The sequence below is a fragment of the Myotis myotis genome, unplaced genomic scaffold (genome assembly GCF_014108235.1).
Source record: "Myotis myotis isolate mMyoMyo1 unplaced genomic scaffold, mMyoMyo1.p scaffold_m19_p_7, whole genome shotgun sequence".
Lineage (NCBI taxonomy): Eukaryota > Metazoa > Chordata > Mammalia > Chiroptera > Vespertilionidae > Myotis > Myotis myotis.
In genome coordinates, this window is record NW_023416379.1 from 26,395,148 (window position 1) to 26,417,672 (window position 22,525).

A 22,525-nucleotide genomic window follows, 5' to 3' on the forward strand; every position below is an offset into this window, starting at 1 on the left:
TTTAGGAGTTTTTATTATGGCCAAGGTGAGGATGCTGACAAGGGTAATAAATCAAGTTCTGTCTTTTTTGGAGTCTTTAAAAACGGGATAGTTTAACAGTGGCCTGGACAGTTTCTCTGCAGTTACATATAGGCACACATATATGCACACACTCATGCACACTTACATTTAACCTGGATTACTGTTCACATTTTAAGACTCTGAGTTGGTTCTGAGAACTCTGGGTCTTACCTTTCCTTCAGGGTGAGTGTTGTATAGTTCTCTGTGATCTAGCACTCTCACTAAGCTGACTGAGTAGACACTGCAGTGGTTGCCCATGGCTAAATAATACAGACTTTGCTGTATTAGTCTAGTTAAGTTACTACATAAACAACAGTACCAATATTATATCCAGTGAGTAGAAGGAACTGATTTCCAGAGTTGCCATCTTATGTTATTAAAGTGTCCAGTATTCAACAAAAATGTAAGATATTCAAGGAAATAGGTACATAGTATGGCTTATGATCTTCGCCACCATTTCCATCCCTATGTTCAACTCTGCACTCCGCACTGGGCACATAACAGGGTTTCAGAAACATCATTTGAATCATCTCACATTGATTGCTGCCTGTAATTGGCTCATTTTCAGATCCCATGAATTTCTTTCTTCTGTAGTAAGTGTTGACAAACCCTGGTGTTTTGTTTTTTATTTTTTTAAATTCTCACCCAAGGACATGTTTTTATTGGTTTTAGAGAGAGAGGGAGAGAGAAACAGCAATGTGAGAGTGAAACATTGATTGATTGTCTCCTGCACAGGCCCTGACTGGGGATCCAACCCACAACCTGGGTATGTGCCCTGACTTGGTGGGAATTAAGGCAACCTTTCTGTGTACTGAACAATTCTCCAATCAACTGAGCCATACTGGCCAGGGCTAAACCCTCGTGTCCCTTATTATGTCTCCTAGAACAGGGTTCTGATTAAATGATAGCTTTTTAAAAAAAGTCATACATTTGCCCAAACAAGTTTATTAGTAGCCTGAAAAATGCAAAGGCTTTTTTTTTGTTTGTTTAAAGGCAATAGTATACATTCATTCCAGGAACAGAAAAGAGGAAACTGGGGATGCTGATGTCATCACATCTATGCATAGACTATTATCAGTATTTTCTGTTTCCAAATACTCATTTGTGTATATTCTTCTATATTTTCCATCATTCTGTTTACTCCAGTGTTTGGAAAAAGATGAAGCAAACCTGCTAGACTGGCAAGCTTCAGAATCCTGTGTCACTGCCAGGAGACGATGCCCTGAATTTACATTGATGCCAAGCAGGGAGGCAAGGGCTGACTAGTGTCTTAGAGAATGTGCTCAGAATTCCAAATAGCACTGAGCTGGTCAACATTCAAAGAGTGACACGAGAAAGGGCAACCCAAAAAGTAAACAGTTGTTTACTGGCAACTGTAATCAAGGCAAAAAATGACTGGGGTTCACAAGGGATCATGAGATTAAAATTTAACTGTTCAAGAACCTGGTTAGTGAAACCACAACTCGCTTTTGAGGACTAGTTTGGGTTTAAAATAAATTCAAGCCCTTGTCTTTTCTTTTTGTTTCATAGTTTTCTGTCTGCAAAAAGTATAAGAAGATAATAAGCAATTTTCCCATGAAAGCATTTTGGATTTTTTGTATTAAAGCAAATGAAAGTAAAATGCAAGGGTTTTCTTTGTTCACCGTGAAAATAATATTGCATCTAGAGTAGTGTATAATATTTACACGTGTACATGTATATAGAATTTCAGGGATAAGGCTATATCTAGTTATTCATAGACAATAAGCTCATGTACATAAATGAATATGTGTGTCTTATTTCAATTGACATCTTTTATAAACTTATTTTTCCTTATAGTTCTTATATATGAGTATACATATATAATTTTCTCAATTCTTATGTTTAAGAATTATATTATTTTCTTGAAATTCTTATATATGACTACATTATAGGATTAATTTACCAATGAATATGACTTTTTTTTATATTACTAACCATTTGTACGCCATAAGCGTCTATAGACGCAAGCGGCAGAACTTTTTAAATTAAATTCAAAATATCGTGGCAGTTAACTGGTTAAAACAAGTTACTATTATAATTACTAATGCCATTAATAAAGCCCAGATAAGAGCAATAGTTTGTTATTCTCACTATTAAGTTGTTACATTGACATTTCTTTTCAAAAATTTTTTAAAAAACTTTTCAATTGCAACTTACATTGAATATTATTTGTATAGTTTCAGGTGTACAGCAGAGTGGTTAGATCGTAATATAGATTATAAGTGTTCTCAGTATTTCCAGTGCCCATCTGGCATCATACATAGTTATTACAATATTATTAACTGTGTTCTCTGTGCTGTACTTTACATCCTTGTGCCTATTTTGTAACTACCAATTTGTGCTTAATCCCTTTACCTTTTTCACCCAGTCCCCCAGACCCCTTCTCCTCTGATATCCATCAGTCTGCTCTCTGTATCTATGAGTCTGTTTCTGTTTTCTTTGTTCATTTATTTTGCTTTTTAGATTCCACATATAAGTGAAATCATATGGTATTTGTCTTTCTCTGTCTGACTTATTTCACTTAGCATAATACCCTCTAGGTCCATCCATGCTGATGCAAATGGCAAGATTTTATCTCCTTTTTGTGGCTGAGTAACATTGCATTATCTAGATGTACCACAGCTTCTCACGCCACTCATCTACTGATGGATGTGTAGTTAGGTTGCTTCTGTATCTTGGCTATTGCAAACCACACTGCAATGAACATAGGGGTGCATATATTCTTTTGAATGACTGTTTTGGGTTTCTCGAGATATGTATTCAGAAGTGGAATTGTTAGACCATGAGGCAGTTCCATTTTTAATTTTTTGAGGACCCTCCATACTGTTTTTCATAGTGGCTGCACCAGCCTGCATTCCCACCAACAGAGCATGAGGGCTCCCTTTTCTCCACAACCTCTCCAACACTTGTTTGTTGACTTATTGATGACAGCCATTCTGACAGGTGGGAGGTGATATCTCATTGTGGTTTTAATTTCTATTTCTAAGTTGTTACATTGACATTTCCTAAGTAGCCATCCTAAGAAGATGGGATCCATTGGGCTCTAGTTGTCAATAGTGGTATGTTCCAGCAGCAGGTTTAGATTATGTGGTCACATCTTTATCTCTTGTCATTTCTCCATTCATTGCTTTTTCCTCTGCCTCTCCTCATAGATCTAGTCCCCCAGGTAAATAAGAGACTCTCCTTTTCATATTTGTTGGAAATGAACTCGCAGATTTGATAGGTGAGGGAGGAGGATAACAGCATCCCAAGGAGTCTAGGCTTTGTAGGTTACAGCCAAGGAGAAGGGACCCCTTGAAAGAAGACAAGGTGGGGTTGATTTGGGAAGAATCCAAGCCTACTTCACTATGTCTTAGTATCACCAGTGAGGCTGGGAGCAGGTGGGGGTTGGGAGGACCTGCATGGACCAGGTGGGGCAAGAAGCACTGGGGTGGGGGACTCAGTTGGCTGGCAGAGCACTGAGTGACAGGAGCCAGCCTAAGATGTGTCTGAGAGAAGAGCTGAGAGAGAAAGAAGGTGAGATGGAAATAGGTGGAGGCCCAGGAATGAATGAATGGCAGAGTGAAGCTGAGGGAGCTGAGCCAAGGGGAGATGGTGAGAGGTGTGGGATGGGCGAGATAAGCACCTTCAGGACCAGGAGCTCTCATGTGCTCTTGTGCTTGTGCCACAGGTGCTTCTCTGAGGAGCCAGCACGGGGCGTAGCCATTCAGGAAAGGTGCTGTGTTTGTGGGGCTCTTGGCACCAGTGTGTCAGCACTGGCCTCCCCTTTCACTTCTCTCACCCTTCTCTACAGACTTTGGAAAGTGAAGAGGGAGAGGAGAACCTTGGTACATGTCAAGTACAGATTAACATGTAGTAGGCAAAACTGAGTTGAAAGTTATGGGAAGAGGTGACAAATGGATTTTTGTTTTGATCATTTGTACCTTCCTTCTTCCAAAAATAAAGTGGCTTTCAAAAATACATGTAATACTTTAAGATAAATAATAAATGTGAGAATATTAGTTATAGGGGCAATACTATTAGGAAAACAAGTGGATGTCCTGAGTCATTACAAGAGGTAGGTCACAAATTTGGTTTTCAGATTTCTAGCGCACAGAGGGATGAGGCAGACAGAAGCAGTGGTATGTTCTGCAGTGTCCATCTGATTAAAAAAGCAACACTCATCACTTAGCCGTTTCTAAGACACTGTAAAATACTGAATGATGTGCATGACAATACCCTTCCATAAATAAAACAAATTTATTGGGTTTGCTCACGTCATTAAAAGCAGTCTGACCAGGGAATGGAACATTGTGGTCCTGGTAACCAGCTCTGTGACACTTGGCTTCACTGAGGGACAGAGTTTTCCTAGCACAGGAGTCACATGCCCAAGTACCTCTATGGGCCTGGCACATAAATAAATACATGAGTGGGGCTTGGGGGCGGCGGGAGGCTTAGATGATCAGAGAGTACTTGATGCACCTAAAAGGCATTTGGATTTACATTTCATGACAAAAAACCTTGTACTGGTTTAATAAGACACACTGCAGGCCAGACCTCCACACTTGAATCTGATCTAGAGGAGCGTGTGGACATCGATGAAATCTTTCTTAAAATTTGTTTCCCTCAGTAGAGCTTTTGGAAAGTATTGAACAGCAGTGAATTATGGCTTGTATTCTGCGACAGGTACCTGGTCTGCACATGACCCATGTTGCCAGCTAATCATGCTGCCATATGTTTTACCTGTTGGACAGACTGGGGAGGAGGTAAAGTCATTTGTCTTTTGAGCTGAGGCCATTGGGAATCAGAGGTAAGAAGAGGGGCCCACTCCACCATGGCCTTTGGTCTCCAGGTACCATTTGGGCCCACCAAGAGAGAGGAAGCAGGCTGACGTTTTGGGAATGCTGTGCTGTAACTTAGGTGGTAAATAGAGATCACATATGAAAATATGATTTAGGAGTTTTTATTATGGCCACATTTTGAATATCTGTACTGGCAGCGGGGAGGACGTTGAGTTGACAAGGGAAACAAATCAAGTTCTGTAGTGTTTCAGAGGAAGCAAGAAAAATCCTTTAAAATTAGAAAATAGCGCTGAGTTTTTTTTGGAGTCTATGAAAATAGGATGTATCTGAAGTTTTGTTCCCGTGTGAGGAGATTGTGATTTGGTCCTGAGAGCCTCTGCACCTACCTTTCCTTCAGGTGAGTGCGTGCAGGACATGGAATGCTAGGGTGCCGTGAGTTCTCCCCGATCCCGCACCCTCAAGATCATGGTTCGACAAGAGAAAAGGCAGCCTGCGGATTTATTTCCTAGTACAGTGTGAGCCCATGTTTTGCAAATTGAATTATGCAAATTTCAACTAATGACATAAATAATATTAATAGAAGCTTCACATTATGTGCATAATTTCAACGGACACATTTCTCCAGATTATGCATTAAGCCATCTTATATTTTCAAAGTTAGCAGGTCGACTGAATCATAAAAATGCTCCGTTACCCAGTGGCATCACCTTTTCTTAGGAAAAAAAACCTACTAACCCTTGGCAGTATGTGAACACTTGTTTTTGTTGTTGTTTGTTTTTTTTTTGAACTTCAAGGACTTTGGTGACATTTCTGTTATTTTAGAATGAACTGTTATTTAGATCATTATTATAACTTTCAGAATATCCAAGTGTGCTAATACTGGTGCTGAAAATCAGTATGATATGCCATGCTGTCAGTTTATGAGATGCAACTGAGAACTATTAGAACTAATGCTGCTAATACAGGCATCAGTAAAGCACCAGACAGCATGGCGACTGCAGATTTATGTGTTCGGAGGATGCTTTCCCCACACTTTACCCCCGGACAGTGGGGTAATGTCTTGAATTATGTTAAGTTCTTCAGGAACATGTCCCATGAATCAAATGCAACCATGCTTTATGAATTCCTGTTACCTAGGCTTGGAAAAGATCACTTAGGTTGAAAAATACATGTAACAGCGTATTTATTTGTCTGACATTGAGGAGAACATCTTTAAGGGGTTAGAGAAGAGAATTCTGCTTCTGTTTCTTTAAAACGTGTCAGTAAATATTTATTGAATTGTTTTGTGCATGCTTGTTGTGGGGAAGAAATGTATTTCTTTTTTTTTTTTTGCAAATATGTATAGATTTATTCTAAGTAAAACAAAGAACTCAAAAGTCCATGAATTTTGAGAACGGAAAAACCAGTTATGGAACACTGGCCACTGGAACACCACTCAGCCGTGAAAAGGGAGTGAACTGCAGGCACAGGCTGCTGGGGTCCAACCCCAGCAGGTCCAGGGGTCCCCAAAGGTGTGGACGGAGTCGGCGAAGAAGGAATGACACGGAGACAGCGTTCAGTTGATCAGCAGCCTAGCTAGGATCTCTAGCCAGGATCTCCAGCCAAGTTCTGTTCAGGATCTCCAGCCAAGTTCTGGTTAGGATCTCCAGCCAGGTCCTGTGTCCATGTTCTCTTGCTAGGTTCTCCAGCCAGGTTCTCCAGGTTCTCCAGCCAGGTTCTGTAGCCATGTTCCCTCGCTAGGTTCTCCAGCCAGGTTCTGTCACCAGGTTCTAGTCAGGTTCTCTTGCCATGTTCTATCCAGGTTCTGTAGCCAGGTTCTGTCTCTAGGTTCTTCAGCCAGGTTCTCTCGCTAGGTTCTGTCTCTAGGTTTTGTGGCCAGTTTCTGTCCAGAATCTTTTGCCATGTTCTCTCCAGCGAAGTTCTTCTGTCTCTAGGTTCTGTGTCTAGGTTCTGTGTCCTGTTGTCTTGTCACATCTGTATTTATACCAGTTGATTCCAATCCTATCAATCTCTATTCCAAAGGTTAGGGCGTTTCTTATCTCCATTCCAGGGAGTAAAGATTATGTAGCTTAAGCATGATTGTTCATAGTTAAAGTGATTAATTACCCGCCTGGCACTTAGTTAAGGGGTTTTATTCCCTCCCTAACTTCAGGGGAAAATCCCTACCTGGAGAAACAACCTTTCTCAGAGAGGAGACCTTGGTTAAAACACATAGTGCCAAGAAGGTGAGCAAACATATTAAGAACAGTATGCCATATATGCCAGGTCCCTTGAAACAGCAAGGATGGACCGGCTCCCGGCAAAGGCAACAACGTGGGCTGGTGTCCATGCGTGAGGCCAAGTCCAAGAAGCCAGGCTGAAAGGTGACAGCCATCGGATTCCCTGGCAAAGGCAAACGGCCATGACACACACACAGGCCGGCGGCCGCCACTAAGGCGGGGTTACCTGACGGGGGCAGGAGATGTGAAAGTGAGCTGAAAGCTCCGGGTGATCTCTGTGGTGGTCATTGCAAAGCTGTATGCATCTGTCACACATCCTCAAACTTACATTGACTGGGGGGACTTCATTGCCTGTAAATCACACCTTATTAAAGCCAGAGGACGAGAGAAGCCTGTTTGGTTAAGAAAAGAAGCCCAAACAGCTGGGGCCATTCCTGCTGTTCCGGAAGAGGAAACGGAGGCTCAGCAGGATGGCGCGGTGGCTCCAAGGCTGCAGCAAGCCCTGCAGGAGGCGAGGCGTGGTGGGGGAACCCAGGCACGGTGGGGGAACCCAGGCACGGTGGGGGAACCCAGGCACGGTGGGGCCGGCTGCGAGAGGAGCTGGAGGCTGGGCCATGCCCTGGGGGCAGCCTGGGTGGCACAGTGGCCGGCGCGTCTGAGATTTCAGGGATTGCAGGGCAGAGGCACGTGAGGGCACTGACGGTGCTTCTCACGGGTCACCTCACTAACTGCCCCCGAGCTGTGGCCCGAGAGGCAGGCGAGTCCCCAGTTCACACAGCAGAGCTGAGCCTTGGACGCTAGAGCCGTGCTCTTGTTCTGGTGATGGAAGGGCAGAGGGATGCCCCCAGGACCAGCGTCACTCCCCAACTCCATGTGCACCTCACTCCGCCCATTTCTCCTCTCTGGATTCAGCCTCCACCTCTGTAAAGTGGAGCTACAATAGCGCCGCCCGCGGAGCTCCAGGAGATAGGGGAGCCTAGGGTTGGAAAGTCAGAAATGTATTTCTTGAACTTACTAGTATTTATGTGTGGAGATTGGATGGTCACTTCCTGATTGTAGCTTTATTCTAAATGTATTCAACGTCATTTGGTTTTCACATCAGGTGATAGGGCTTTTAATAATTGCTTATTATATGCCAGGCTGTTCAAAGGGCCTTAACTCCTTTAATCCTCATGGGGACCCTTTGAGGTAGATACTGTTCTTCCTGCCTTTTACACGTTAGACAACAGAAGCACAGGGAGGTTGACTTGCCAAAATCTGAGAACGAGTAAGTGGCAGAGCTGAGAGTAAGATCCAGGTTGGCTGGCTCCAGAGCCTGTGTCCTCAGTGACCAAGCTGTGTGGCCTCTCTGGAAGCTAGAGGTGAAGTTCCTCTTGTCGAACTTCATACCCTGAGTGGAACTTGTTCAGCAAGCAAGGAGATGTGTTCCCATGTAACGGGAATTAAAGTATGGAAAAGATCCTTGTAATAAAGTAGGTGTTCAAAACTCCTGATATTTGTGTTTGGTAATTGGCTACCAAAGGAGGATGGAATAGATTAGGTTGAGTTTGAGGAAGTGAGGAAGAGGGCCAGGCTCTGCCCCAAAAAGAATTTCAGGATTGAGTGTAGAACAGTGGTTCTCAACCTTCCTAATGCCGCGACCCTTTCATACAGTTCCTCATGTTGTGGTGACCCCAACCATAAAATTATTTTCGTTGCTACTTCATAACTGTAATGTTGCTAGTGTTATGAATCGTCATGTAAATATCTGATATGTAGGATGTATTTTCATTGTTACAAATTGAACATAATTAAAGCATAGTGATTAATCACAAAAACAATATGTAATTATATATGTGTTTTCCGATGGTCTTAGGTGACCCCTGTGAAAGGGTCATTCGACCCCTCAACCAGTGGTTGAGAACCACTGGTTGAGAAGGTCTGTTGAGAGCTCATCTGACCTGAGTCTATAGAAGATCTCTTGAGAGCTCATCTGGACCTAGTCAGGCTGTGTTCTCCAGCATGCGGTCACCTGGAGTACTGAATCTGATTGGGCCATACTTTTCTTCCACAAGACATTTATGAAACACTAATAGGATTTTCGCAGTAGTGGGTTTACAAGGATGAGTAGGTCCAAGTCCCCACCTCACCCCTCTTCCCCGCCAAACTCCCTACCTGATGCTTGCAACTGTTTTAAGAGGGGCGAAACACTTAATTTTATGGGTAAAAAGCTGAAGATGGCCTCGCCTGGCTTACAGTGCTTGTTAGTGTGAGCACGTTTGTCAAGGGGATTGTGTTTGTTCGGCAGCCAGTGTAAATGATTACTGGCAGATACTCCCCTTTTAATAGGTGGAGGCAGAGGTAGAGGATGTGAAGGCTGGGGAGAGTGACAGACTTTGCCCTCGTGACCTCAGCCTAGTCATCCTGTTGTCCAGACTTCAAACTATTTGAGATTGCTGCCCAGGATGAGGTGAGCCCTGATTATTTTTACTTGGGCAGAGACAAATAGATGTTGAATACTGAATATTTGAGGGTGAAGCTGTAAAAACTGGCACTGAGGGCTTATATACGTTTTTAAAAATTGCTGACACTGCATAAAGGAACATTTTCCCATATTGCTTGTTATTCAAGCTATCACGGCTTAGACTAATGTCCCAAGGGATGTATGTGGCACAAGCCCTTGTCAGCATGGGATTCCCTTCTCCCCTGCTCCCCCATTTAAGGTTTAGTTGTGTCATATCAACCTGTATTCCTTTTATGGGACAGCTATTCTTAAGAGCTGGGGGTTTTGTAAAGTTAGAGACAGCTTTCAGGAAGCAATCCGGTGTTTCGGTAATACTGCTAATTTCTCACGTGTCATTTTGAATGCCACCACTGCTGTTTCTTACAGTTACAAAGTCTTTTCCTAGATGTGTTGGTTATTGAGGAAATGTTAAAAAAGGCATGGCATTATTCATTTATTTACTGACTTTCTAAACACCTGTTGTGTATCTAAAACATTAGATAGGAAAAGTAGGAAGTACATTGGAGCAATTTGCATTTAGTTGGGGAGCCAGGTACGCAGGTATACAGTTATGCTGAAGATAGCAGAGAAAGGTTTTTATGCAACTTGACAGCTTACAGTGTGTTTCCACGTATACAGGAGTAGGCAGAAGTAGGTTTATAGTTGTGAGTACATGAAACACGGAGTTTAATCTTGCATTATTATTTATCACTGTATTATTTGTATCACAACTAGGCACCTTCTAGATGCCTCTGCAGTGTAGACAGGGGGAAGGAGAGGGGAGCCAGGCAGGGAGTTAAGAGCCAAACTTCAAAGGAAACCATGTCTTTGAGGGTAGAGGCCAGCCTACTCCTCAGAATGCTGTGTGAGATGTAGAAGCCTTGTCAGCAGTTCTCTGCTGTCCCCAAGGCCCACCCTGTGACTCACCTAATCCTGGGAGCCTTGCCCTTATCCTGGAGGTGTGTAACAGCGGGAGGTGTCTGTTGCACAAAGTATTTGGTATTAAACAAGCCCTTGGCTTTGTCTTTGTTTTTGAGGTCTAGCCACAAGGCCACATCAAAGTGGCAGAGCTGTAAACAAGCAGGGCTGGCAGGTTGGGGTGGGGACTCCTCGTTGTGGGTCTTGGAGGGTAGAAAGCTGGTGAGGATGGCTGTGGTGATCACAGACCAGGCTACAGGGACAGGGACTTGGAGTGTTACCTCCTCTGTGATGTAGGCATATACTTCTGTTAGAGCAGTGGTCCTCAACCTTCCTAATGCCGCGACCCTTTCATACAGTTCCTCATGTTGTGGTGACCCCCCAACCATAAAATTATTTTTGTTGCTACTTCATAACTGTAATTTTGCTACTGTTATGAATCATAATGTAAATATCTGATATGCAGGATGTATTTTCATTGCTACAAATTGAACATAATTAAAGCATAGTGATTAATCACAAAAACAATATGTAATTATATATGTGTTTTCCGATGGTCTTAGGTGACCCCTGTGAAAGGGTCGTTCGACCCCCAAAGGGGTCGCGACCCACAGGTTGAGAACCACTGGCCTAGATGGAAAGGAGGAAGATACTCCCCTTCTTCCTCCTACCCTCCACTTTCTGTTTTCTGTTTGAATGAAAGAACAGCTTTTCAAAAGATACAATAAGACAGAAAAACCTTAACATAAACCATGAAAGATGAACATTGAATGGGTTAGAGTTCTCAGCAGGATTTGCCGTCTTTCCTGCTTCTAAGACCTGGTACGCAGGAAGTGCTCAGTATTAGTTTAGTGATACATTTGCAGCTTTTTGGGAAAGATATAAATAGGATTTTCTTCCGTATTAGCCAACCTTTTTTTTTTTTATGTGAAAATACCTTTTAAAGAAATATCAAGTCAATCTTAACATTTAAATTTTTAAATTTTAGATATTATGAATGCAAAGTATAGTTAGGGCCTTTTTAAATTTGATTTCGTTAGTCTTGGGTTAATATCACTCTGATAACTGCCATTCTATTTCAGAGACCTCTCTTCAAGTCTCTTCCTCTGAAGGACTGAAGATAAAAGCAACCGAACTTTGTTTAATTCACTCATTAAGATTTTAAAGGTCATAGACCTCATGCCTAGTTAATTTACTCAGTTTGCAAACCACTCTCTTTACTTCTTTTCTGTACATTCAGGTCTTTTCTCTTTATCTAGGATTGCAGATCTCTCTTCCTCTGCTCTGCTTGTCACATAGGTTTTCATGTGCCAGTGTCATTTTAATGCAACTGTATTTGGCACTGGATGTGTGTATGGCCTGGGCCAGTGGTACCAGGGACACAAAGGCGAGTCAGAGATCCTCTCCTGAGTCATCATCACCTGGTGGGGACCAGAATGGGGACTCAAGTAAGGTTCAGACCAGACTGCGCTGGTGAGGGTCAGGTTGTAGGGGAAGAGGGGAGTCCTGGTGACATTGGTGCCTAGAGGTGGACCTTGAAGGTTGGAAAGCAGGGGATGAGGGTTATTTGTGCAGGCCCTGCTCTAAGCACCACCTGTGAATGGGTATAGTTCATCTTTATGACCACCGTGTAAGGTACATGCATTTTTTACACAGAAAATGGACACAAAGAAAAGTTAAGTAACTTTTCTGTGAGCTCACAGCTCATCCGTGGTGCTGTTGGGATTCCAGCTCAGGCAGCCTGGTTGCAGAGCCCATACTGTGAATTGCTGCACGAGGGGAGTGGGATTTGGACCAATGACGATTAAGGATTGTGGATTCCCAGGAGGTAGATGGGGAGGCCACAGTGGTCACAGGCATGGACGAAGACAAGTTGGTTAGGGCCGTTTTGCTGAGGCCCAAGAATCCCACACGGAAGGGGATGCTTGGTGGGAGAAATAGAATTTGTAATTCAATGGGCAGTGATGAGGCTGAGGTTTTTGGTAGCTTGCTCCCTCTCCTGATCTTCAAGCTGCCCTGAGTTCTTGGCATTCATTGCCCCAGTTGAGGAACGTGCTTATGCCTCAGCCTTTGTGTACCCCACCCATCCTCTTTCCTTCCTTCTACAGTTATACTTGTGGTTAAGGCCTATCTGGAGGGTCATCTGTACTGCTGCTGCTTTTTTTACCGCACCTGTCCCCCATCATCCCACCAGAACTGTCCTTTCTAAGGTGTCAGTGACTGGCTCACTGCTCATCCTGGGGAGGACCTCTCCATCTTTGCCTTACCCAGCAGTTCCCAACCGGGGGTGATTCTGCTCGCAGGGGATATCTGGCAACGACTGGAGACCTTTCGGGGTGTCACAGTTGAGGGGGTGGTGTGACTGGCATCTAGTAGGGGTGCTGCTAAACATCAGCAGTGCACAGGACACTCCCACAACAAAGAATTGTCTAGCCCAGCCGTGGGCAAACTACGGCCCGCGGGCCAGATCTGGCCCATTTGAAATGAATAAAACTAAAAAAAAAAAAAAGACCGTACCCTTTTATGTAATGATGTTTACTTTGAATTTATATTAGTTCACACAAACACTCCATCCATGCTTTTGTTCCGGCCCTCCGGTCCAGTTTAAGAACCCATTGTGGCCCTCGAGTCAAAAAGTTTGCCCACCCCTGGTCTAGCCCCCAATGACCAGGGTAGTGCAGAGTGAGAAACACTGATCTTACCTAGCACACTGGGACAGTCCAAGTCCCCTGTTCTTAGGCCTCATCTGACTGCCTTGATAGACTTCTCCGTTCATTCCTTACCAGTCTCTGCGGAGAACTCCTCTCCAGTGTTTTAATGTCGTCGCTTCCCAGGATTCTTTTCCACTCTTCACTTTCCAGGGATTACACCTCCCTGGCTGGTTGCGTGGCTCCACATCTGTATCCACAGCTCCAGCTCTCTTGAACTCCATTCACATCTTTCTCCACCTCGGTGGTGCACAGGCACTTCCAATTCAGCAGGCCCAGACCAGGCCAGCCCCAAGTCTTCTTCCAAACCTGTCCCTCGCCGTCCATCAGCATCTGCTCATCTCCAACACTGGGAGTCACTTGCTGCTGTCTAGCCCAGACGCTTGTCCTTTCTCACCTGGGTTACTGCACGCCCTGCCCCCTTCCTCTGGCCTCCCTGCTTCCAGCCTCACGCCCCACACTGCCACCAGGATGAGATTTCTAAAACAGCTCTGCCGAGGGGCTCTATGGCTTAGGGTCCTCATTTAGCTTCTCAGCTACAACAGATGACTCTAACCCAAGCGTGGCATGCGGCACCTTTGTGATCAAGCTCAGTGGTTCCCACCTGGGAGCCTTCAGAGGGGCCTGTTGAAACATTATGGACGTTGAAATAGCAGGAACCCAGTGGAACGCCAATCTCCATAAATCCTGGTGGAAATCTTGATACCAGAAAAATTGTACCTTTGGCATGAATGGGCTCCTGTGGGATTTGGTCTCTGACCTGGTGTCAGCTGGGAACCCCTCGTCCTGTGGGCTGAATGTCTCTTTTGTGTTTCTCCCCAGAAGCCCCTTGTGCCACGCCCCTGATCTGCAGCTTCGGGAGGCCGGTGGACCTGGAGAAGGACGACTACCAGAAGGTGGTGTGCAACAACGAGCACTGCCCCCACAGCAGCTGGATGCACCTGCAGTGCTTCTACGAGTGGGAGAGCAGCATCCTGGTCCAGTTCAACTGCATTGGCCGGGCCCGCAGCTGGAACGAGAAGCAGTGCCGCCAGAACATGTGGACCAAGAAGGGCTACGACCTGGCCTTCCGCTTCTGCTCCTGCCGCTGTGGACAGGGCCACTTAAAGAAGGACACGGACTGGTACCAGGTGAAGCGGATGCAGGACGAGAAGAAGAAGAAGTCAGGGTCGGAGAAGAACACAGGGAGGCCTCCCGGCGAGGTGGTGGAGGAGGCTAAAAAGTGCAGGCCCCTGAACAAGCCCCAGAAAGGCCTGAGCCATGACCTCCCCCGCCGGCATTCCATGGACCGGCAGAACTCCCAAGAGAAGGCGGTCAGCGCTGGGGCCTACGGGGGCCGCTCCCCCTGTGGCTCCCCCGGCCAGTCCCCGCCCACCGGCTACTCCATCCTCTCCCCTGCCCACTTCAGCGGCCCCCGCTCCTCCAGATACCTTGGGGAATTCTTAAAGAATGCCATCCATCTTGAGCCTCACAAAAAGGCCATGGCCGGGGGCCATGTGTTCCGAAATGCCCACTTTGATTACAGTCCGGGTGGGTTATCGGTTCACAGGGGCGGCCACTTTGACACGCCTGTACAGTTCCTGCGGCGGCTGGACCTCTCTGAGCTCCTCACCCACATCCCCAGGCATAAGTTGAACACTTTCCACGTGCGGATGGAAGACGATGCCCAAATGGGCCAGGGCGAGGATCTGCGCAAGTTCATTCTTGCGGCCCTCAGCGCCAGCCACAGAAACGTTGTTAACTGTGCCCTGTGCCACCGGGCGCTCCCGGTGTTCGAACAGTTCCCACTGGTGGACGGGACTCTGTTCCTAAGCCCATCGAGACACGATGAGATCGAATATGATGTTCCTTGTCACCTCCAAGGTACAGGTGTTCACTCACCTTGCCTGCGTTCTGTTTGTGGCGAGCTGGAAAGCAAACAAGATGGGCCGCCTCTGTTCTGGCTCAGTGTTCACTGATGGTGCTTTCTTGTTCTAGTCAGGGGCTAGGTCACATGTGAATATTTCCGCTTTGCCAGGGAGGTGGTGGAGGTGGTGGAGGTCTGCTTTACTCCAACGTCACTGTGCCCCTAGAACAGTTGTCCTGGTGGGTAATTTCATGTGTTTGTTCTATTGCAATTTGAAGAGAGGATTCCTGGGGTATAGTTCTTCATAACTGGGAGGAAATTTAGGAGAAGAAAATGCACAAAAATGTCACTCACTGTAAAATAGTTACCTTTGAAACCTGTGTTAATGTGCCCAGCAAGATATGTACTAGTATTCTCTTTGATCCTTGTAAGCATATGAAAGTAGGGGTTGGAGAGGGTCAGGGTGTTTTTAGATTATTTGAATTAATCTTGACATTTATGAAAGATGAGACTTTCTTTTTTTTTTAGAAATATATTTTATTGATTTCTTACAGAGAGGAAGGGTGAGGAATAGAGAGTTAGAAACATCGATGAGAGAGAAACATTGATCAGCTGCCTCCTGTACAACCCCCTCCTGGGGATGTGCCCGCAACCAAGGTACATGCCCTTGACCGGAATCGAACCTGGGACCTTTCAGTCCACAGGCCAATGCTCTATCCACTGAGCCAAACCAGTTAGGGCGAGACTTTCTTGATAGCAACAAAAGGAACTTGGAGGATTATTGGAGACTCAGATATTACCTTGGTGGTGAAGGGTGGAAGCTTATTAATGCTGTGGATGACAAAAAAAGACTTAGGGACATTTCAACCGTATGTTGAATGGCAGAGGTGAGCAGTCTGTCAATGCATGTAACACTACTGAATTTATGTAAAGATGGGATGCATGTCATATGTCTTTATAACTTAAAAAGTGTGTTAAAAAGGCCTGTAGTGAAAATGACATCCCCACCTGTCTTCTTCCTACCAATCCCTGCTATCTGAGTTCCCAGAGACTTTTAAATCTTATGTGATTCTTCAGGTTTTTATCATCAAATTTAAAAACTGTTATCTTCATTCTCCCAATTTTAGGTACTACCTATTGACTCTTTCTCTCAGGATAATATATCACAATTAGAGGCCTGGTGCACAAAATTTGTGCACTCGGGCATATCCCTCAGCCTGGCCTGTGCCCTCTTGCAGTCTGGGGGCCCTTGGGGGAAGTCCGACTGATGGCTTAGGCCTGCTCCCCTGGGCAGTCGGACGTCCTTAGCGCTGCCATGGAGCAGGAGAGGCTCCCGCCACCGCTGCTGTGCTCGCCAGCTGTGAGCCTGGCTTCTTACTGAGTGGTGCTCCCCTTGTGGGAGCACAGTGACCACCAGGGGGCAGCTCTTGCATTGAGCGTCTTTCCCCTGGTGGTCAGTGTGCATCATAGTGACCGGTCATTCTGCCGTTAGGTTGATTTGCATATTAGGGTTTTATTACATAGGATTCTTGGATAATCCTTAATGTTTTTTTTTTTTAAAAACCATTAATATGGAAATATTTAGTATTGAGCCAAGATGTGTAGGTACTTATATTTCCTATATAGAAGGACCTCTTATTTTTGTTGAAGTGAATAATTGCTTCATGTTCCATTTGCTTAGCCTTTTTTGAATCTTTGGCTGGTTGTTCTCATTCTCCAGCAGCAATACAAACCGCCTTTCAAAAACATTTCCACATACCTCTGACATTTTATGGATTTTTTCCCTAGAAATTTCCCTCACGGAACCTTTCATCTTCTTGCTTCTGTCTGTCCTTGTGCATGCAATACCTGCTATACTGCATAGTTGCTCTCCTAGGAATTTCTTTAATTCTTTCTTATTTTTTATCTTCTGTTTCCTGGACTCCACATTTTCTTTTTCCTTGGTTTATTCCCTCAACTTGCTAAACATCCCCTATGAGTTTTCTGAGAAAGGGAGCAGATAAATAGATGTTTTAAGATTTTGAAAGTGTAATGATATCTTGAGTCTATCTTCTCAGTTGCTGTTTGGCTGGTTACAATTTTCCAAGTTACAGTTATTTTTCCTTTAGAATATCTAAGGCATTTCTTCACTGTCTCCTGTCTTCCAGTGTTGCTATTGAGAAGTCTAATATTATTTAATATTACTCCTTCTCCTTTATTCCCCCTAGGGTTTTAAGATTTTCTCTTTCTCCCTAGCATTCTGCATTTTCACCATGATATGGGTCTTTCTTTTTTTCATTCATTGGACAGGGTGCTTTCTTGACTTTGTGAACTTATGGTCTTAAGTTTGGAGAAATTACTTTTGGTTTACCTTTATTATTTATATTTTGGCCCTATTGTTCATCTCTATTTTAATTCTGCTTTCTGGAAGATTCCCTTGACTTTATATTCCAGTATTTATACTGAGTTTAAAGATTTTGTCCTCATATTTATAATTTCTAAGAGTTCTTTTTAATAGTATTCTGTTCTTGTTTCATGGATGCAATTTCTTTTCCTTCTCAGTGGGGTAGGAAGCTGAAGTTGCAGGGATTGTTCTCATGCATTTTTTTAGAGTTTCACCCAATCCCGTGTATCGTTTGGCCTTTGTTATAAAGCACACCACTCCAAACCTTAGTGGTTTAAAATTGGTGATTTATAATTTCTCACAGTTCTATGGATTGTTTGTTAGGATGGCTTCTCCCACACATCTAACAGTTGGCAGGCTAGTTGGCTTCGGAAGCCTCAGCTGGAATTGCCCATCCCTGTTCTGTAGTGCCTTTCACCTCCCAGTGGGCTTGCCTAGGCTTTCCACATGGCGTTCCCAGGAGGGAGAAAGTTAAGCGTGGACCTGAGTAACATTACATTTTGTTCATCAAAACAAGTTGTAAAACTAGCCCAGATTCAGGGGATGATGAAATAGACTCTGCTTCTTGATGGAAAAAGCTGTATAGACTATTGATTACTTGTATACCTGACTCGTTCCCTTTCAGCACTTCTTTCCACTCTCCCTGTGTTCGCTGTCCAGTTTGAAGGTAAACCATTTACCATTCCTCCATCCAACTTCTGGCCTCATAGTCTGGTTCAGGTTTGAGATACCTCTTAGTTTCACAGAAGATGGAGTTTTTGTGTTTTTCTTGTTCTTCATACTGTTTGGGGATAATTTTAGAGGATAGTAAGTTGAAACACCTTTAGTCTCCATTTTTAGGCTGGAAATTTTCTTTATGAAGATGAATGAGGATACAAAGGTGGAGGGTACATGAGAGTAGTAGTGTTCTTTTTCCATTCACGATGGACAAATTCTTTTCATTTAATTCATTCATCAGCCAATCAAACTTAAGAATTTCATATGCTGGGTACTCTTGGTCCTTACCTTTTATCGGTTTATAACCTTAGGATGTATGATGCTTTTATAAAAATATAACTAATTCCCTGGCCTATGGCTCTAGTGCCACAAGGGGACCTAGTAACATCTGGCTATTACGTACATTAAGCGTCCTGTAATTTCCAAGGAACAAGGTGCCCCTTTGGCCTGCATAGTCAGAGGCAATGTGAAGGTATATATCAAAAGGAGGACTGATTTTAGGCAGAGGTTCTAGCCACACCAGGTGATTGTTGCTAAGGAGAGGAAGCAGTATGCAAAGGAATAGTGGTTTAAAAAAATGAGGCAGTGAGAAAGCTGGAGAGAACCATTTGGTTGAGCAGAAGTTCTAGAGTGGGGGATGAGTAGCGTAGATGGAGAACAGGTTGTAGGTGCACTTTCAAGCTATAATAAAGAGCTCTGTCATGTCTGTCATGTTCTCTGGGGACCTTGACATGTGCCAGTGTTGTTATTGTCACATCTCGGAGAAGTCCATGCAGTCCTTTTTATAGCAAACGAGTGTAAATCATTTCTGCCATCAGAGTCCCGGCCATGCATTCCTCACAGCATGTTCAACTCCAGCAGAAAGGCCAGGTTCCAGGCCACAGGTTCCTGGCTGCAGCTGATTATATGCTGCTGAAATAACTGTTATTTTCAGTGCTGCCCGTATGGATGGTCACCCCTTCTCCATGCCCTTTACCCCTCACTGCCCTCCCCAGCCTCCAGCTCCAGCTCCAGCTTTCATTCTCTGACTCTTCCTCTGATTAGATATTTTTGTTTGACTTGAATATTTATTAAGATGGATCTAATGAGGAAGTTTTTATTGTACTTCTTTTCCACTTAGAACCACAGGTGACTGTTCTCTCAGGAATCTCCACTTTCTGCTTGATCTCACAACCCTAGAGTTCAGAAATGTAAACTTCTCTGTATTTAGGACAATGTATAATAGTAACTGAAACAAATCCAGAGACTCAGTCCACACCAGGAGTTTGTCTAGCGGTTAAGAGTCAGGCAGATGTGAATTGAAGTCTGGACTTTGCTGCTCATTATCTTTATGAACGCGGGCCAGCCACTCAAACTCTCTCAGTTTCACTTCCTCCTATCTGAATGGGAATAACAATAATAGCTTCTTTATAGTGTTGCTGTGAGGGTTACTAGTAAGTGCAGTGCTTCAGGTTGCTTCATAGCACAGTGCCAGACCCTTGGTAAGCCCTCAGCAAAAACTCCCTGTCAACCTCATCATTGCTACCAACACCTGACCTTTGTCTGTCCCTGCCCCTACCCTTCCTAGCAGCTGCCTGTGTGTCTGCATAGTTGAGAATTACAGTAAATCCAGGAGGGAAACTGGGGATGAAGTGTTATCTAGAATCTTCTGGATGCTTGAATTAACATCCTGAAATGTTCCCGGGCCACTCTGGGGATGGTATGTGCGACCTTTTATTTTCAGTGCCCTAGAGCAGAGGTGAACAGTATTGCCAGAGCTCACACCACCCTTCCCAGTTTTGACATGGAGGCCCCCAAGGGTATGTTGTCTTTGGCTATTGAAATGCCCCATCCATTCATTCAACATACAATTGTGGAGTGCTTTCCACGTTTCAGGCACTATGCTAGACTCTGCCTACAAGGATGAGTAAGACCTAGTCCTCAAAGAGGAGACAAAATGCTGTAAAAGGGATCTCTGAACTACCGTACACCCTTCTCCAGCTTAAGGAGCACGCTGGTTCTTAGCACCGAGGAGTGATGGGCCATGGTCTGGCTCAGGGGTGGGCAAACTTTTTGACTCGAGGGCCACAATGGGTTCTTAAACTGGACCGGAGGGCTGGAACAAAAGCATGGATGGAGTGTTTGTGTGAACTAATATAAATTCAAAGTAAACATCATTACCTAAAAGGCTACGGTCTTTTTTTTTTTTTTTTTTTTTTTTTTAGTTTTATTCATTTCAAATGGCCCGATCCCAGACCAGCCAGCGAGCAGCACATTTTGAATAAGAAGCCACTTAGGAGCAGCTGTGCTCCTGATGGTAGTTACTAGCACAGTGAGCTTCCTGATCCCCACGCAGAGAGCAGCGTTGTTGCTGTTACTCATCACGCCAGCAGATCCTGCACATTCTGACTCTTTCCCAATGATTGAACCCTAACCTAAGCCTTCCGTGTAAACTGGGTGGCATCTTTTCTAGGTGTTAATAACTAATGGAGGAATGGGGATGTGGCTTTTAAGAGCCAGTAAATAACAAGACATTGAACTCCTTTTAAAATGCCACTTACAAGTAAGATATAATTCTGGTGCCTAAATTAGATGTGGTGATGGCTGAGTAATTTTGAGGACAAGGACAGTTAACATAGCAATTTTGGCTGTGGTATAATTCTGGGCTCGCAGTGCCAGGACAGACTTTTGACTTTATCATGGGACTTGTTAGTGGGTGAGAGAGCCCACGAGTACAGACCAGTGTTGCCGGTCCAGTCTCTCTGTGCCACATGCAGACTTCTGTGCAGAAAGTCCTGTTGGCCGCAGGCTGGTTCTGCGCACCTGAGGCTTGGTCATTCGAGTTTGGATGTCTGTATTGGCAATCTGGCAGCATTTTTTTGGAAAAGTGAATTGAAGCAATATTTAAACTTAAATATTGAACTTAAAGTACATGGTCCATTGACAGTAGTTGGAATTTATCCTTATTTCAAAAGGACAACTTGGGGACATGTGATATCTACTTTGCTTTTTATATTTATCCATATGATAAAATGTTTGCTTATAATTGATAGATGCGCCAATTTTTAACCCCCTTTGGCGGCAAAAGGGGATTTCTTTGATGGCTACCCTCAGCATTGTGTCTCTGTGCACAGGGAGACTCATGCACCTGTATGCGGTGTGCGTGGACTGCCTGGAGGGGGTTCACAAGATCATCTGCATCAAGTGTAAGTCGCGGTGGGACGGCAGCTGGCACCAGCTGGGCACCATGTATACCTACGACATCCTGGCCGCCTCTCCGTGCTGTCAGGTTGGTATTGACCCCCCCATAGAAGGAGCACTGGTGACATCAGGCTTCTGTCCCCAGGTGAACATGGAGGAGTTAGAGTCAGCGTTGCAGTTACCTGGGCAAGGGGTGGGGGGGGTGGGGGCGGACGGCCTGGGGAAGCTGCTTTACTAGTGAGCATTTGAAGCATTCCCCCAAAGCCCAGCAGTGGTGGTGGGTTTACTGCAGTGTGCTGCAGTGGTCACTGGACTATGCAGTCATAAAAAGGGATATTGTAGAGTAGTGATTAAGTATGTGGGAAATGTTTTCAGTATTTTAAGTAAAAAAAATTCTAAGGAGTATAAATGTTCCCATTTGTCAAAAATGAACATAAAAAGGAATCTGCTATCCAGTTACCAGCTGGTTTCTGGATGTGGGTTGCCGAGCGGTTCTTGAGCTTTCTTTTTGCTTACTTACATTGTCTAATGTGTTATATAGTTAACATGTACTGAGTTTCTAATAAGCAAAGTTTTATTTAAAAGGAAGAAGAAAGCTTCACTTTTTGTAACAGACAGGATTTCCTTCCTGTCAGACCAGTACAGTTACCCAGGACCTGCCTGCCTTGTAAGGTGTTTGAGGTTGACATGAAAGAGGCAGTTAGCACTGCTCAGAGAGCATCTGACATTTAGCTGTCACCAGCAAAACAGGGAAATAGTAACATGCAAAAACACTAAATAAGTCCATAGAAACACAGGAGATAACAAAATCCTTGGAAATATCTTGGTTTATTTCCAAGTGCTTGGAAAAAACAAGCTTTTGTTGTATAATTCCTTGATCTTTGTGGGTCGGAGAGATATTTTCTTTCACTCTTCAGTGGCCACGCCTGGCTTTTAATAAAGGGATAAGCACTTTATTAGTATACTACATAGTCTTGCATCGTTAGCATGCTTTGGTTTTTGTGAAGAGAGTATCCTTACTATTGGCAGTTTAGTCAGAGGATACCCTGTGTCTGTTGAATTAAAATGTTGGCAGAGTCGGCATTTCACCTGTACTTCGTCTGTACTAGTGATCTTACTAGTAAAGGTGAAATAGGGCCATGAGAGACCTAAATGGCCATCCATAGCCTGTCATTTAATTCCACAATTGACTACTTTTATGCTATTCTAT

The 22,525-nt window shown here is 44.3% G+C and overlaps 1 protein-coding gene across 14 annotated transcripts in view; it reads left to right on the forward strand.

The window, feature by feature from the left end:
• The window catches only part of HECA (hdc homolog, cell cycle regulator), a 45,445-nt gene that overhangs the window by 17,710 nt on the left and 5,210 nt on the right, over positions 1-22,525 (forward strand). For 12 of the 14 annotated variants that reach the window (XM_036317737.1, XM_036317736.1, XM_036317744.1 and 9 more), the window contains 2 exons: positions 14,012-15,052; positions 21,168-21,403. In XM_036317737.1, coding sequence (XP_036173630.1) covers positions 14,012-15,052; positions 21,168-21,403 — 1,277 coding nt within the window. The remainder of the gene's footprint in view (positions 1-14,011; positions 15,053-21,167; positions 21,404-22,525) is intronic. The other 2 variants (XM_036317738.1, XM_036317750.1) reach the window with 2 other exon arrangements.